The 16,750-nt window shown below is 37.9% G+C and overlaps 1 protein-coding gene and 1 pseudogene across 1 annotated transcript; both read left to right on the top strand.

Annotated features, from left to right (window-relative positions):
• Nucleotides 1-5,874: 5,874 nt before the first annotated feature.
• On the top strand, nucleotides 5,875-6,402 carry LOC112820782 (keratin-associated protein 13-1-like). Its single transcript, XM_025867771.2, has one exon. The coding sequence runs from the start codon at nucleotides 5,875-5,877 to the stop codon at nucleotides 6,400-6,402; it is 528 nt and encodes a 175-aa protein (XP_025723556.1).
• Nucleotides 6,403-15,991: 9,589 nt separating this feature from the next.
• LOC112833850 (keratin-associated protein 13-1-like) lies at nucleotides 15,992-16,496 on the top strand (annotated as a pseudogene).
• The last annotated feature ends 254 nt before the right edge of the window (nucleotides 16,497-16,750 follow it).

Raw genomic sequence — 16,750 nt, 5'->3', positions numbered from 1 at the left:
AATCCTAAGAAATTGGGGATTTGAATTTTGAGGGACCTCAGATATTTTTCTTACTCAAACTATAAGTAGTAGAAGACTATTGTTTAAGTGTATAGACTTTAATGAATTGAAATCTCAGATCCAGGAATTAAATTAATTCCCTCACAAGACGTGGGAATGCCAACAGGCATAACGTAGCAGACTAGTTGAAAGTTACATAAGAAATGCAGGGAATAAAAATAATATTTACATTTATATGGTTAGGCTTATACATGAAAAGAAAAATTAAACAGAAGACAAATGAACACGATTATGGATGAATTTTAAGTAACTTTGCTTGAAGTCACCCACTATTTCTTAGTAAAAGTGATAAACACCTGCATCTCACTGATGAGTATTCAATATGATCTTATCTACATATGTGTAATGAGCAATACCATAAAATTTGAGTGAAGAATCTAAAATCATAAGGATGATTTCCACCTTGGTTTTTACTCATGTTTCAAACTAAAATATAATTAGCATTTGATACCATCAGGAGTGATGATTTAATGCGTATCTTTAAAAAATGGGGAAACATTACTTCTCTTTTCCATGATAATATTCTCTGTTTTCTCAGGCAAAGTATTTTCAGGGATAGCAAAGAGCGAAAATAGATAGATTTTGATAAGGAACTTAAAACTGACAACAAAAAGAGTTAACACATATTCAATAAATGTCCCTAAGCCTTATTTCTTTAGGCTATACAACAGTCCTTAGAGAAAGATACTCATTATAAATTTGTTATGTTAAGTGTAAGAAAAGGGAGACACAGAAGGAATAAGGAACTTCTAAGGAATACCTGTCCCATGGCATCTTAAAAGGTGAAGTTTATTTAGAATTGCAAAGACATAGGAGTATTAGAAGGGGCAAAAGGGAAATCTGGGAAAATGAAATAAAATAAACAGAGTAGAAAAGACTGAAAATTACTTTTACATTGAAGGAATGACGGGAAATTTGGTTAATTACAATTGAAGGATATTTTATATGGTGTGACAATGATAAACATGGTTAAAAATAGTTAATGAGTAACTGTTCTTCCAGCATTTAGAGGTATTACCTTTTATTTATTTTTTTAGAGGTATTATATTTTAATTTGCAATAATTCTTGTTTCCACCATCTTCCATTCAAACTACTAGAATAGTTTTGTGGGGTGCCTGTGTGGCACAGTCAAGACTTGATTCTTGGTTTTGGCTCAGATCATGATCTCAGGGTCATGAGATCAAGCCCCAGGTTGGGCCCCACACTTAGCTTGTAGTCTGCTTAAGATTCTCTCTCACTCTGCCCCCCCCACATTTTTTCTCTCTCTCTCTAAAATAAATAAATAAATCTTAAAAATAAAATAAATAATTTTGTGATTGGACACTCCTACTCTATTTCTCACCTATTCTAGCCACTTTTTCATAATTATAAGATAAATCTTTCATCTAAGGTTTGGTTATGAATTTTAAGCTTATTCCTAAGGGGGGGAATAAGATAAAAATTGATATACTTACACATGAAAAAAATACTTGGAACCAATATTTTTGTCTAGAAAATTTAGACAAAGAAAATATATGTGAAAATGTCCAGAAGTTACCAGGGCCAAAGTGTCAGGGAGGTTTTAAAAACAACAACAACAACAACAAAGTCATAGAATTTGTGACTACTTTTCAATTAGGGATATTGCTGAATCCAAAAGGGAGGCTGATGAGACTCATGAGCTCAGGTAACCAAAACTGAAAGTTAGAAATTTCCAATGATTTTGACCAAAATTGTGACTCTGAACCACACCTTAGGACTAGGCTGAAACTTCAATATTTACCCTTTCCTATGAACTGAAATTAAGTTCCCAATCATTTCAATGCTCGATTAGATTTGCATGGTACACAAACTGGAGTCGCCACTCTGGAAAACAGTATCAAAAAATTAAAAATAGAGCTACCCTATGATCCAGCAATTGCACTACTAGGTATTTACCCAAAGGATATAAAAATACAGATTTGAAGGGATACATGCACCCCAATATTTATAGCAGCATTATCAACAACAGCCAAATTATGAATAGAGCCCAAATGTCCATCAACTGATGAATGGATAAAGAAGTTGTGCCATGCAAGCAAAAGAAGTCAGTCAGAGAAAGACGAATACCACAGGATTTTACTCATATGTGGAATTTAAGAAACAAACCAGATGAACATGGTGGGGGGAGAGAGAGAGAGAGAGGGAAGCCATAAAACAGACTCTTAACTATACAAAACCCAAACTGAGGGTTGCTGGAGGGGAGGTGGTCAGGGGGATGGGTTAAACAGGTGATGGGGATTAAGGAGTGCACTTGTTGTGATGAGTACCTGAGGTTGTATGGAAGTGTTGAATCACTGTAATGTACACCAGAAACTAACATCACACTATATGTTAACTAATTGGAATTTAAATAAAAACTTCAAACTACAAAAAAATTTAGCATGGTATAGAGGTGACCTTAAATTATTTCTTTTCATAGATACATATAAATTATAAATGCAGACATAGACTTAGAGGTATAGATATAATTGTGGATATAGTTTTACACAGATATAAATGAGTATATAGATGATACACATAGATGATGTAGACATAGATCGTCTGATATCCTAGGGAAATTTCCTAGACTTCAAGAAGTTAAGAAATGACTAAATCCAAAATATATCAGATAGTAGAATTCATTTTAGGAAATAAAAAGATAGATTTAAAATTTTAAGAAAGAGAGAAACACATTAAAAGAACCAAGTAGAGGGGTGCTTGGGTGGCTCAGTCAGTTAAGTGTCCAACTCTTGATTTGGGCTCAGGTCATGATCTCAGGGTCATGAGATCAAGACCTACATCAGGCTCCATGCTAGGTGTGGAGCCTGCTTAAGATTCTCCCTCTCCCTCTGCCCTTTCCCCCCAACCCCACTCAGGCTCTCTCTCTAAAAAAAAGAAAAAAAATTAAAAGAACCAAATAGAAATTCTAAAATTGAAAAATGCAATAAGTTAAATGTAGAATTGTTGAATGGATTGAAAAGAAATTAGACATAGCTGGAGAGACAATTAGAGATTTTTCTGGAGAACATATTTAAACTAACAAATAAAGAGAATACCTTGGAGTCAAACTGATGAACAAAAAAGAAGAGAAAATTTTAAAGCAACCAAAGGGAAAGAAAATGCAAGTTACCTTAAAAAAAGCAACAGTAAGATTGACAGCTGAATTCTAAACAGAAAAAAGGAAAGTAGAAAGAAAATTAAAGATCCTCAAATTTCTGAAGAAAGAAAACTTTAGAGTCCTTGACTAATGAGTCTTTGTTTGAAAAATGAAGGAGAGGGGCACCTGGGTGGCTCAGCTGAGCATCTGACTCTTGATTTTGGCTTAGGTCATGATCTCAAGGTCGTGGGATCAAGCCCATAGTTGGGCTCTGTGCTGGGCATGGAGACTGCTTGAGATTCTCTCTCTCTCTCTCTCTCTCTCCCTCTGCCCCCCACTCTCTCTCTCTCAAAAAAAAAAAAATGAAGGACAAATATAGACATTTTCAGACAATCAAACCTGTAAAGAATGTGTTACTAGGCTTCCAACACTAAAATATATAATAAAAGTTATATATAGTCAGAAACAAAATAATCTCAGAACATACAAAAAAAGATGTAAGAAGAAATGAAGAGTAAACAAAAGAAATATACATATATATTATATATATTTATATATATGATAAATTTAAGCAAATTTTGGTCATAAAAACATGGAGGCAAATATATATCAATATACATAAGCATACATGAAATTACAATACAGAAAATCCTAACATAGTACAGGAATTGGGGTAAAAATAATTGACCTTAAGATTTCTGACATTCTTGCACTGGACCGGAAATAGTAAAAGTATTCATTTCTATTAGCAAGTCAACAAAGCATGCTGTGAACTCTAAGGCAGCAATGTCCAATAGAACTTCCTGTGTTGCTGAAAATCTTTTTATCTGCATTTTCCAATATATGGTATCCATCAGCCACATGTATCTATTGGGCACATGGAATGTGGCTAACGTGACTGAGGAACCAAATTTTAATTTAACTTAATTTTAAATGATATAAATTGAACTTGATATATGTGGCTAGTGGCTACTCTGCTGGGTAGTATGGTGTTGGCCTCTAAATGAATCACAAAATCATGGATATCATCCTGGAAGGCTGACAGAATGATTGTTAGGGAATATCTTGTATTACATCTAATAACATGATGCTTTACATGTTATCATACAGCAAACTTTGAAGTTAGTAAAACAGAAGTAGCATTTTTGTTTGTTTCTTTTGTCTGATGTATCTTTTTACTCTCTCCCTTCTCTGTTTCCTTATATTTAAGAAAATCTATTTTAAGTAGGAAATAGCTTGGGTTTCTAGTCCAGTCTGATATTCTAAGTCTTCAATAAGGATTATTCAGTCCACTATATTTAATTTAATTATTGATACTTTCAGATTTCTACTTACACATTTACTATTTGTAATAGTAAATTTTCATACTTTTGGGAGGGATAATAAAATGATTAAAGCTATAATTTTACCCTTTTAGGTTATTATCATTTTTAAATTTTTTAGTAAGCTTTCAAAAGATTTTAATGATCACTTTAATCACTATTTACTTCTACCTATTTATTAAGAACCGCAAACCACTTTATTAGTATTATGCACAATGAGTATTCAGACAATTCACTTATAGTTCCATCTTTTTTATCACCTCCTGCAATTACAACTTCCCCTTTGAGGTAATTGCCTTCCTAACTGGAGAAAACACTTCAGTATTCATTTTAGCCTAGGTTTGCTTGACATGGAGAGCTCTATAAAAGACAGTATTTGGATATTTGGATATTTTACAATGGAAAAATAATCTTGAGGAACTGAAGTAGGGAAAAAATGTTTTTGTAATGAAGGAAACAATTATATGAAAGAATCTAAAGATAAAAATGACCAGAAGGTCCTGTGTGATAAGAATTGTTCTAGGAGAGCAGGATCACTGGACACACTGTAAGGACAGATGATAAAAGGGACAATGTATATATGAAAAGCTATAAAGTATATTGATCTAGAACCCATTTTTATTGGAATTACACACAGATGGAAAGATCCATCGTGTCACTAGCTTTCTTCCCACACCTCAAGAGTATTCGACTCTTTGGAATTTTTTGCATGTGTATAAATCGGTATCCACTGAGACTCTTTTTCAAATTAGTCTTGCTTAGTCATTTTGCCTTTAAACATCTGTCCTGATTTATCTCTGTGATCCACCATATTTCTCAATCAATTTATATTATCTATTTTCCCCTTTCTATTGGATTTGAGGGGCAATATGTAATAATGTAATATATGAAAACTAACTTTAAGGGATGAAATAAATTTACAGAAAGAAATTCATTGGTGACAAAATAGGGTGCCTCTATTCCACTGAGGGAGAAAAAAAAAGTGACTTAACCTTAATCCCCGCCTTTAGATCTAAGCATTCCACAGCCAGTGTATGGGAAAAGGCACAATGAGTCTCAGCCAAGGAGAAGGGTAGGGGCTTTTCTGGCCCTGATTAGCTGGCATTAATGTCATACAGTCATAGCATTTCTGACTTTGGAATAGTTCGTTGGCTTGGTGCTATAACAACATGATGAATTCTCCTATAAATATGAGATGGAAGGAATCACCAGCAATTACAGAAAATATCATTGAATTACACATATGGAAATGAGAGATTCCAAGTGTGGGAAAGACGACTGTAAAAAATGCCACACCCATGGCTGAGAGTATAAAAGTGCCCCAGTGCAGGAGGTGACATTCAACCTCAGAATCTTCTTGCTGTTACTCAGCTGAACTCACATCTCCTGCCAACATGTCTTACAGCTGCCGCTCTGGAAACTACTCCTCCCGCTCCCTTGGGGCATACCTGCGCTCCCCAAGCTCCTTCTGTGGCTCTTCCTGCCCCAGCAACCTGGTCTACCGCACTGACCTCTGCTCTCCCAGCACCTGCCAGCTGGGATCCTCTCTCCCCAGTGGCTGTCAGGAGACCTGCTGTGAGCCCACCAGCTGCCAGACATCCCGTGTGGCGTCCAGCCCCTGCCAGATGTCCTGCCACCGCCCGAGGACCTCCACGCTCTGCAGTCCTTGCCAGACGACTTGCTCTGGGTCTGTGGGCATTGGGTCCAGCAGCTGCCGTTCCCTGGGCTATGGATCTAGAAGCTGCTACTCACTAGGTTGTGGATCCCAGGGCTTCAAATCACTGGGTTATGGAGTCTATGGCTTCCCTTCTCTGGGCTATGGATCCAGATTCTGCCGCCCAACCTACTTCACTTCCAGAAGCTGCCAGTCATCGTGTTATAGACCAACCTGTGGATCTGGCTTCTATACATCAACTTGTTGAGGATCCTGACCTTTAGAGCAATGTGTCTAACCTCTAAACACAGAGTTTATCATCTTCGTGATGTTCAAGAAAAACTCTCCAATCACCTTTTTTTTTCCAGCCACAGCGTGCTGGCCAAAAAAAGGACAAAATCTCTAACATATACTGAACTTAATGACTAATTTTACTGGATGAATTTATAGAATTAGTGGAATTAATGAAATAAATTGTGAGATCAATTAATGGAATTTATGTTAATAAACATGAACTAATGTTAATGAATTAATGGGATTCGTGTTCCTACATTTTATTCACAAGAGAGATGAAAACCTAAATGAATATAGTGTAATAAACTCATTCATTCTGGCTTCCAAATATTCTGTTAATTTTGTTAGTTTCAAGTGGGTAATTTTTTTTCTTTTGTTTTTTTTGGGGGGGTTTCAAGTTAATATTTATTATGTCTCTGCGAGCAAACTTGGGAAATCTAATAGATTGGTGAATTTGAACTAATTTATTTTGGGCTTTAGACATTTCTTTCTTTAAAACTTTTTTTCTGAATCCTTTTTTCATGTATAAACTTTATATGAATAATAATCTCAGGAGAAATATAGAGCATATTTCCTCCAAAGGATGTGGGACCTTGACTTTTGCTGACAAAAGGAAAAAACACATCTGATACATCTAAATTCCTGGACAGTGGCAACTGACCTGATCAGCTAGTTAGGGACCTGGAAAGGAGAATGTTAGAATATTGATACAAAGAAATCTGGTGTGGAAATGTATGGATAGACACATGCAGTGGGCACAAAATGTGAAGATCTGTATTTCCTTTCAGTGCCCACCAGAACGCGTCCACCATGAAAGAGGAATGAAACAATCAAGTAAACAAAATGACTCTGCCAGTTGATGTAAGCTTACCTTCGTCAGCAATCCCTACAAGATGATAAGATGACAAGATGAACAAGGGACCACAGAGGCTATGAATGGTTCAGGCAGCATCAGCTCCTACTGACAAGGCTGATATAACTGCCACCTGTGAACGTCCAATCTTGGCAATGGAGGCTAATGTTAAACTCCCAGTATGGCCTTAGTCCTCAAGAAGACCAACTGGCTGCTTGGTTGTAAGTTGAACGCGGTCCTCTTCTGCTCTGGAAAGATCAGTGTTCATTCTCCAATGTATAGATACGTATTCAGTGTAAGAGTTTGCTTTTAATGCTTACCTCAGCAGCACCATTATTCAGGAGTTAATGAATAGCTTGATCTATCAGCATGGGATTGTTCACAATGTAGCATCCACACAGGAAATCCACTTCACAGTAGAGACAGTGTAAGTGAGATCCACAGGTTTTATCAAAAACCACACCACCCTGAAGCTCCCTGCCTGATGGTGCATTGGATTGGCCTGCTGACTACAAAGTTGAAGTGTTAGCATGGAGGCAATATCCTCAAAAGATTGGGCTGCAAATATCTACCTACTATTACTTCAAAGACCCATTTAAGAACTTTGTGCTTCCTATTCTGCAGCTGGAATTTTCAAGGATAGAGGCCCAGTTCCCAAAGGCAGACTTGCTGAGGAACACATCAAGGGTCTCATTAAACTACAGCTATGGCTGCTGCCTGAGCACTTTGGGCTCCTTTTATTCAGGTACGAACAGCCAAAAAGAGAGTTGTCATCTATGCAAGAGGAGTTGATCCTGATTAGTAGAAAGTAGTTGGGTTACTGTTACACAATGAGGGAAGAGGGAATACGTGGGAAGCTCAGTTGGTCTCCTTGGGTGGCTCTTGGAACCTCCCATCCAACTGTGGACATGACTTGTCAAATGCAGCAACTCTAGCAAGAAAAAGGTACAATTATCAGGATTCACACTTCTTAGGAATAAGGCTTGGGTAATACCACCAAGAAATCCACCATGACCACCAGAGGTGGTAACTAAGGGTGAGACAAATTTCTAATGGATAGTGAGTGGGGGAGATGGTGAGCATCAGCTGCAGCTCCAAGACCAAATGCAGTGACAGAGACCGTGTTTCATGCCATGGCTTTGCCCTTTTATATTTCCCCTCAGGAATAGAGCTCTACCACAGCCATGGAGAATCTCTTTCCTGACAAGTTAACCCTGAAGATGCAACCAATGGACTGTGACAGGTACAGATCTGCACTGGAACACACATCACATCACTTCACAAAAGGAATGGCTGTCTGGCTGACAAGTGAGGCCAGCTGACAGGTTTCTCTGTTGGCTTCTTTGGGCTCTCCCTCAGCTTTCAAGGCAAGGTCAGGCTTTTCTCATGGCAGCTCCTGACCCATGGTCAGTGACTGAACAAGGTGGTAGAATGGCCTTTTTCATTCACAGGTGCTACTCTCTTGCAAATTTTTTGTTCTTCTATCAGTGTCTCAGTGCCTGCTTCCTGGATAATACAACTGGCAAATAGTCTCTCTATTCTTTCTTGGAATTTGTTGTTTCCACCTAAGATTATTTTCCTACAGCCCCCCCAAAAATCTGTTAGTATTTATGTCAGTGTAAATTTATCTGAATAGTGAACCCATTGGAAATTAATACTCAGTTATTATATTATTCAAAAGAAAAATAAAATGAAGAATAAGGGTGATAAAAGAGGGTTATTTTATATATGCATTTTTTTTTTGAGAGAGGAGAGGGAGAGTGTGGGGGGAGGGGCAGAGGGAGATACAGAGGAAGAATCTGTTTTTTTTTTTTTAAGATTTTATTTGTTTATTTGACAGAGAGTGTGAGAGAGTACAAACAGGGGGAACAGTAGAGGGAGAGGAAGAAGCAGGCTCCCCACCAAGCAGGGAGCCCAACGCGGGGCTCAATCCCAGGACTCTGGGATCATGACCTGAGCGGAAGGCAGATGCTTAACCATCTGAGCCACCCAGGTGCCCCCAGAGGAAAATCTTAAGCAGATTCTACACTCAGCATGGAGCCTGACAGGGCACTCGATCTCACGACCCTGAAATCATGACCTGAGCTGAAATCAAGAGTCGATACTTAAACTGACCGAGCCACCCAGCACCCTTATTTAATATTTTGGAGGAAATTACAGGAAAGGAACTGACTTTGGAAATGCACAAAACTCATTCAGTCTGAGCAGTGGAGAGGCTGAGTTGTTCTAGGAGGCAGGCCCCAGGTTCTTTTAAAATTTGGACAATGTGAATGAAAATATGTAAAAATACATTAATAATATTTTAAATGGCATTTTTTTAAAGATATTATTTATTTATTTGGCAGAGAGAGAGAGAGAGAGAGAGCACAAGCAGGGGGAGCAGCAGGCAGAGGGAGAGGGAGAAGGAGGCTCCCCGCTGAGCAGAGACCCTGAGGTTGGGCTCCATCCCAGGACCCTGGGATCATGAGCTGAACCAAAGGCAGATGCTTAACCAACTGAGCCACACAGGTGCCCCTTAAATGGCATTTAGATGAAAAGTTCCATAGGCTAAAAGTAGGTAGAAGAGATACTTGAAATCCCTGTCTCTTCATTCCCTTTTTCCAGATTCCCACATTGTCACCATCACTCCTTCTCCTCTTCATATGGCCTGAGTCAGCCTCTTCTTGTGACTCCATCTCAATTGTCTTTTGCCTTTAAATGTTTGTCTGGTTCCTTCCTATTTTTAGCCACTTCCCATTATGTGTTATTTTTCTTCCCTCCATTTGGATGTGAGAAGTACTGTATAATACTATGTGATAGATGAAAAATAAATTTGGAGAATGTAAATCAGTGGTGACAAGTAGAATCAATCATTGGAAGTATCCTTATAAAAAATAAAGCTATGTCACTTATCACTTGACATAGTAGAAAAGTGACAGAAAGAATTCCCGAGCAGAGCAGGAATAGATATACATGGAGTCCTAGCCAGGGGGAAAAGAAGGGGCTTTCCTGGGCATAATAGGTTGAGGATTACTGACAAATTGTTCTGGAATTTCTGAGATAGGAATGATCATTGTACCCATTGTACCCATAAGTACAATAGGTCCGAAGCTAGTCAACTGCAATGACAGAGAAGGTTAATGAATTACACAAATGCAGAAGAGGGTGTGAAGATGATATGAGAGGACTGTACCTATATTGTGCTGTACCATCTGATGAGTATATAAAATACCCAGTGCACAAAGTCATCTTAAACTTCAGAATTTTCTCATTGTGACTAATCTGAACTCATATCTCCTGTCAACGTGTCCCACAGCTACTACTCTAGAAACTTATTTTCCCAGGCCCTTGGGGGAGGGAGGTCCTGAGCTACCTACCCAGGCTCCTCCTATGGCTCTTCTTACCCCAACAGCCTAGTCTACAGCATTGACTTCTGCTCTCCCAGCACCTGCCAGCTGGGCTTCTCTCTCCACAGCGGCTGTCAGGAGACCTGATGTGAGCCCACCAGCTGCCAGGCATCCTGTGTGGTATCCAGCCCCTGCCAGACATCTTGCTACTGCCCAAGGATCTCCATGATCTGCAGTCCCTGCAAATCAATTTATATCATATCTATGGGTCCAGCAAGTGTCTTCTCTCTGGATTATGGATCTAGTAGCTGCTACTCACTGGGCTGTGGATCCAGTGGTTTTAGACCCTTAGGTTAAGGAGTCCGTGGTTTCTCTTTCCTGAGCTGTGGATCCAGCTTCTGCCACCCAACTGACTTCACTTCTGTTAGCCTCCAGCCATCTTGTTGCCAACCTACCTATGGATCTGGCTTCTGCTAATCAACTTGTTGAGTTCTAGTACATTTATGCAAAGTCATCAAAACGTCTACCCAGAGTTCCATCATGCTCATTATTTCCAGTGACAACTATCTTAGTCTTTGATCACCAGTTCCTTATCCAATTTCTATCAAGCATAATCTAACAGACTGATTTTTGCATCCTTTTAATTTAATGACTTAACTCATTATGGATGAAGTTCATGCTAATTTATTTTCTGCCCCAAATGGATAAAAAGTTAAATGATTATAATCCAATAAACTAATTTATTCTGATTGAAATATTTTTATGTTATTTTTTATATATTATTGAGCAGAGTTTGTGTTAAGTTTGATTTACAGGTTTAATAAAAGCTCAATATGCATCTCATAGTAAATTTTGGAAGTCTAAAACCTTGTGAATTTGATCTAATTTCTTCAGATTATGGATATTTTTCTCATTCAAACTGTAGTTATTGGACATCCATATTTTTTAGTTTTAGAATTTTATGAATGATGGTCTGAGAATTAGGATATATTTTGAGTACTTCAGAAAACATGGGTTTTATCTATGTGGACAGAGGGAATGTGACTGAAGTTGACAGATTCTTCAGGAATTTCATGAACAAGAATAACATTCAGATTTGCATGGTTAATATAATCAATGAGAGAAAAACTAAAATGCCAGTTTAAAAAATATATATGAGCCTTAAATGAATTCTAATGAGTTTACCCAAATCTGATTAAAAATGGCCAGACTCACACATCGATTGATGAATGTCCAACATAACTCACTTTTTTATATGTATGGAAAGATATTCTTATTGGGAAGAATGTATGTGATTCCCTATCAATGTTTTACTAAAGCTCAAACTAAATATAGGTGAAAACAAAAAGCACTTTATAGCAGTGGACTTAACTTTTCATTTGGATCTCACTGTAAAGTTGGGGACACTATATCTTTACTTTTTGGGTAGTATTCTCATCTTTTGCAGGCCAAGTACTTAAAGAAACCCATATGAGACTAAGATAAACAGCAGATTACTAAGGAATAAAATTATATAAGACATTATTCCTAAATAGTGCTATAATCAAGGCTCAAAGGATATCCTACTCATTATTTCCTTGGACCCTCAGATAGAACTATGACAAAGACTATTTTTAAAATTCAGGTTTTTTTAATTAATTTATTTGTTTTATTTATTTATTTATTTATTTGAGATGGGCAAAGAAGAAGAGAGAGACTTTTTTTTAAAGATTTTATTTATTTATTTGAGAGAGAGAGAATCAGAGAGAGAGAGCACGAGAGGGAAGAGGGTCGGAGGGAGAAGCAGACCCCCCGCTGAGCAGGGAGCCCGATGCGGGACTCGATCCCGGGACTCCAGGATCATGGCCTGAGCCGAAGGCAGTTGCTTAACCAACTGAGCCACCCAGGAGCCCAAAGAGAGAGGCTTAAGCACAATCCATGTCCAGCCTGGAGCCCACTGCAGGGCTCGATCTCACAACCCTGAGATCATGACCTGAGCTGAAATCAAGAGTCAGACAACCAACTGAGCCGCCCAGGCACCCCCAGTTTATTTTAAATAGAAGGAAATGAACACAAAGTAGATCAGAGTCTTCCTTAGTCATGAAAACTAAACCTGTCTCTCAGATGTTGCCAAATATTCCCTGGGGGATAGAAGGCATAATCACTCTTGGTTGAGAATAATTTATCTAAACTAATATATGGTGAGAAATGGAGGTAAAACAGAGAAAGGAATTTATGCAAATATGGACTATAGTGAAAAAAATTAACATACTTGTATTTGGAATCCTAAAACAGAAAAGAGAGAGAATTGGGGAGAAAATATATTGCGGAGAAATTTAAAATTTTTCCCAAAGTCAATAAAGGCTGCAAAGTAAAATTTAAAGACAGAGAATACCACACCTACACACTAGTAAATCTGATGAACACCAATGACAGAAACATTTCTAAGAAACCTGAGAAAGAAAGCTGATTTCTTTTTAAAAAGAAAAAGTGACAATAGGACTAAAATATGAATTACTTACAAAGATAATTGAATGAAATATTCAAAATTCTGAAAGAACACAGATGCCATCCTAGAACACTATGCTCAGTAAATAGGTGCTTCAAAATCGAAGATGATTTCAGACAACAAAAAATTGAGAGAACATCTCAGCAGCAGACTGACACTAAAATATGTACTGAAAGTTGTCTGTTAGTGAGAAGGAAAATGTCTTTACCCGTCAATAGGAAAAAGTCTGAAATTCAGGTATGAGCTGACTTCTCCTCCCATTCTTAAGACCGCATACTTTCTTGGTCATGGTATGACTTCCCAGGGGATGTATACAAGTACCCCTAGGCTACATGGGGCAAATATAATAGAAACACTTTCTCGATAACAAATAGACAATTATCTGATGGCGTCAATCTTAATATTCCAAGTCATGGTTTTTAAGTAACTGGCTACTTGTCAAGATGACCAATCAAAGTCAAATCTTCTGGATGGTCAGTAACAAGCTGAACAGCAACTCCCATAGAATAATTAGATGGGTGACAAAGTAGGATCTAAAATAAATAATAGAAATCTGTTAGTTCCACCTACCACAGATCTGAAAAAATTAGGTAGAAAGCAGAGATAGGAATCAAATACATATTTTGAAGCCATTATTCCACAACTCAGAGCCAACATTTTAATATAAAATCTCCACATATACATCTACATATTTGAGAGAAAGAGAGAGCACACAAGTGGGGGAGAGGGACAGAAGGAGAGGGAGAAAGAGAATCTTAAGTAGGCTCCACTCTCAGTGAAGAGCTCAACGCAGGGCTCGATCTTACAAACCTGAGGTCGGGACATGAGCCAAAATCAAGAGTTGGAAGCTTAACCGACTGAGAACCCCCTACCCTGGCACCCCTTTATTGCTTACTCTTAAAAGTGGGATATTATGGTTCTTCTCTCTGTACCTCAATCTGGCATTCCAAGTCTTTGTATTGGACCTCTTAGTCCTTTCATGTTTTATATATATTCATTGTATATATGTATACACATACATATACGTGTATGTATGTATATATGAGTTTATATCTACCAATGTTTATATCTATCAACATATAATTTTATTATTTGATCTTTTAATTACTTTTGCTTTTCTTTTCTGCTTTTTTAATATTAGTTCAGAAACCATGATATTCTCAGGGTGCCTGGGTGGCTCAGTCATTAAGTGCCTGCCTTTGGCTCAGGTCATGATCCCAGGGTCCTGGGATCGAGCCCCGCATCGGGCTCCCTGCTCGGTGGGAAGCCTGCTGCTCCCCCTCCCACTGCCCCTGCTTGTGTTCCCTCTCTCTCTGTCAAATAAATAAATTTTTTAAAATCTAACAAAAAACAATTATTTAAAAACAAAACAAAACAAAAACCTTAGTACTCTCATTTCCCCCATTTAAGTGTAATATTTACATTGTTTTACTGATTTTAGAATTTCTTAGAAATTTCAATGTACATTCTTGATTTATTTCTGCTTTAATATAAACTATTATTTTACAATTTCCCCAATAATGCTAAGACCTTAGAATGCCTTATATCAAATCCCTCTCTTTTTAAGCATTATTATTTTTGTGCATTTTAAATACATATATTTTAAAGCCAAAAATCATTTCAATTATTGTTTTATAAATTTGTATTCAAATGTAATTTATATTTACCCACACATTTACCTTATATTTCTTCCTGCACTTCCATATTTCTGAGAATATTTTGTTTGTACCTAAAGAGAGTCTTATAGTATTTAATTTAGAGAGCTCATTAGAGGTAGGCATTTAGGTATCTTGCACTAGAGTACTAATCTCAAGGAGGTAGTCTAGGGAAAAAAAGAAGATGCTTGACAATAAGTGAGAAAAATGTGAGAGAAAATTTGATGGGACTGCAATGCCCAACTAGGGCTATTCTAGAAGAGTGAGATGTCTGGATGACTATAAAGATAGATGGTAAAAAGGCACAATGTATTTAAAATTCATCCATTTAGAATTGTTTTGATTTGCACATTTACATTCAACAAATTAGAAGTTTAAAATAAGTTAGAGGAGAAACCTGAATGTCTCACTCTGTCCTCTGTCACTTACTTCTTCCCTTCGTCTCAATTGATAAACACTCTTTGAGGGGCTCAAACTGGTCAAACTGGTCTCCATTTGCGACTCTGTCAATGTACTGTTGTTGCATTTTGCTTCCCAATACTTGTTTAGGGTTCCTTCTGTTCCTAGCCTTTCTCCATTCAGTTTGTAACATTGTTGGGCCTTTTCCATTGGGTATGAGATACCCTGCATTAATGTTTAATACTTGGAAAATAAGTTTTGGATAAAAATGAGTGGTCACAAGTAGTTTTCAATCTTTAGAAGGCTTTTTGGCAAAGCTGAAGCTATGCCTGTAGCCAAATGAAAGAAAGAAAGAAAGAAAGAAAGAAAGAAAGAAAGAAAGAAAGAAAGAAAGAAAGAAAGAAAGAAAGGTGATGTCATTTTCATCTCCACCCTTAGAAGGAACTCACACACCAGCAAAGCTAGGATCAGATGCATGTACAGCATATACCAGGAAGAAAAGGAGGGACATTCCTGGCCAAGTTGACATGGCCATTAATGCAAAAATGGTCATAGCATTCTGACGTAAGAATTGCTCCTTGGCTTTGTGTTATAATGAAATTTATTATAGTCCTCATAAATACAATAGGTAGGAAACTATGCAGCTGCAATTACAGAAATGATGTTAATACTATGCAAATGAAGGAGTACAAATATAAGGATGAAGCTTTTGTCACTTTCGACACCTACAGCTGAGAGTATATAAATGCCACAGTCCAGGAGGTAAAATAAACTTCAGAATATTCTCTGTGAATTCAGTATCCACAGTGTTTTTCTCAGCAGAGCTCACATCTCCTATGAACATGTCCTACACCTGCTGCTCTGGAAACTTCTCCTCCCGCTCCCTTGGGGGCTACCAGTGCTACCCAGGCTCCTTCTGTGGCTCTTACCCCAGCAACCTGGTCTACCACACTGACTTCTGCTCTCCCAGCACCTGCCAGCTGGGATCCTCTCTCTCCTGTGGCTGTCAGGAGACCTGCTGTAAGCCCACCAGCTGCCAGACAACCCATGTGGTGTCCAGGCCCTGCCAGATGTCCTGCTATCGCCCGAAGACCTCCACGCTCTGCAATCCCTGCTGGATGACTTACCCTGGGCAGCCGCTGTCCTCTAGGCTATGGATCCAGAAGCTGCTACTCACTGGGCTGTAGGTCCAGTGATTGCAGACCCCTGGGTTATGGAGTCTGTGGTTTCCCCGCCTTGGGCTGTGGACCTAGATTCTGCTACCCAACTTATTTTGGTTTTCATAATCTCCAGCCATTTTGCTACAAACCAATCTATGGACCTGGCTTCTACAGATTAATTTGTTGAATGTCCAGATCTTTTGCAGAATGTCAGCTATTTTATTCTCAAAAGAAACAACTCTCTTTATGGTCTCCAAAGACTAATTGCTCACCCACTCTACGGCCACCCAGTCTAGCTTTCAGATGGGTTCTTGCAGAATGTAAAACTAAGCAATAAGCCTAAATTTTAAATCATATAGCTGTGTTGGTGATGGAAATCATAATTATTACACATCCTTCAAAAATTAAAAAAACTAATTATTTTAAGTAAATAAACACATT

This window comes from Callorhinus ursinus, unplaced genomic scaffold, assembly GCF_003265705.2.
Source record: "Callorhinus ursinus isolate GAN/ISIS: 27379988/994484 unplaced genomic scaffold, GSC_fseal_2.0 scaffold1, whole genome shotgun sequence".
In the NCBI taxonomy this organism is placed as follows: domain Eukaryota; kingdom Metazoa; phylum Chordata; class Mammalia; order Carnivora; family Otariidae; genus Callorhinus; species Callorhinus ursinus.
The sequence above is the reverse complement of the archived record's forward strand: the minus strand, read 5'-3'. Positions and strand labels throughout refer to the sequence as shown.

Coding starts and splice junctions, on each gene's coding strand:
- LOC112820782 (XM_025867771.2), top strand. CDS start 5,875: ATGTCTTACAGCTGCCGCTCTGGAAACTACTCCTCCCGCTCCCTTGGG.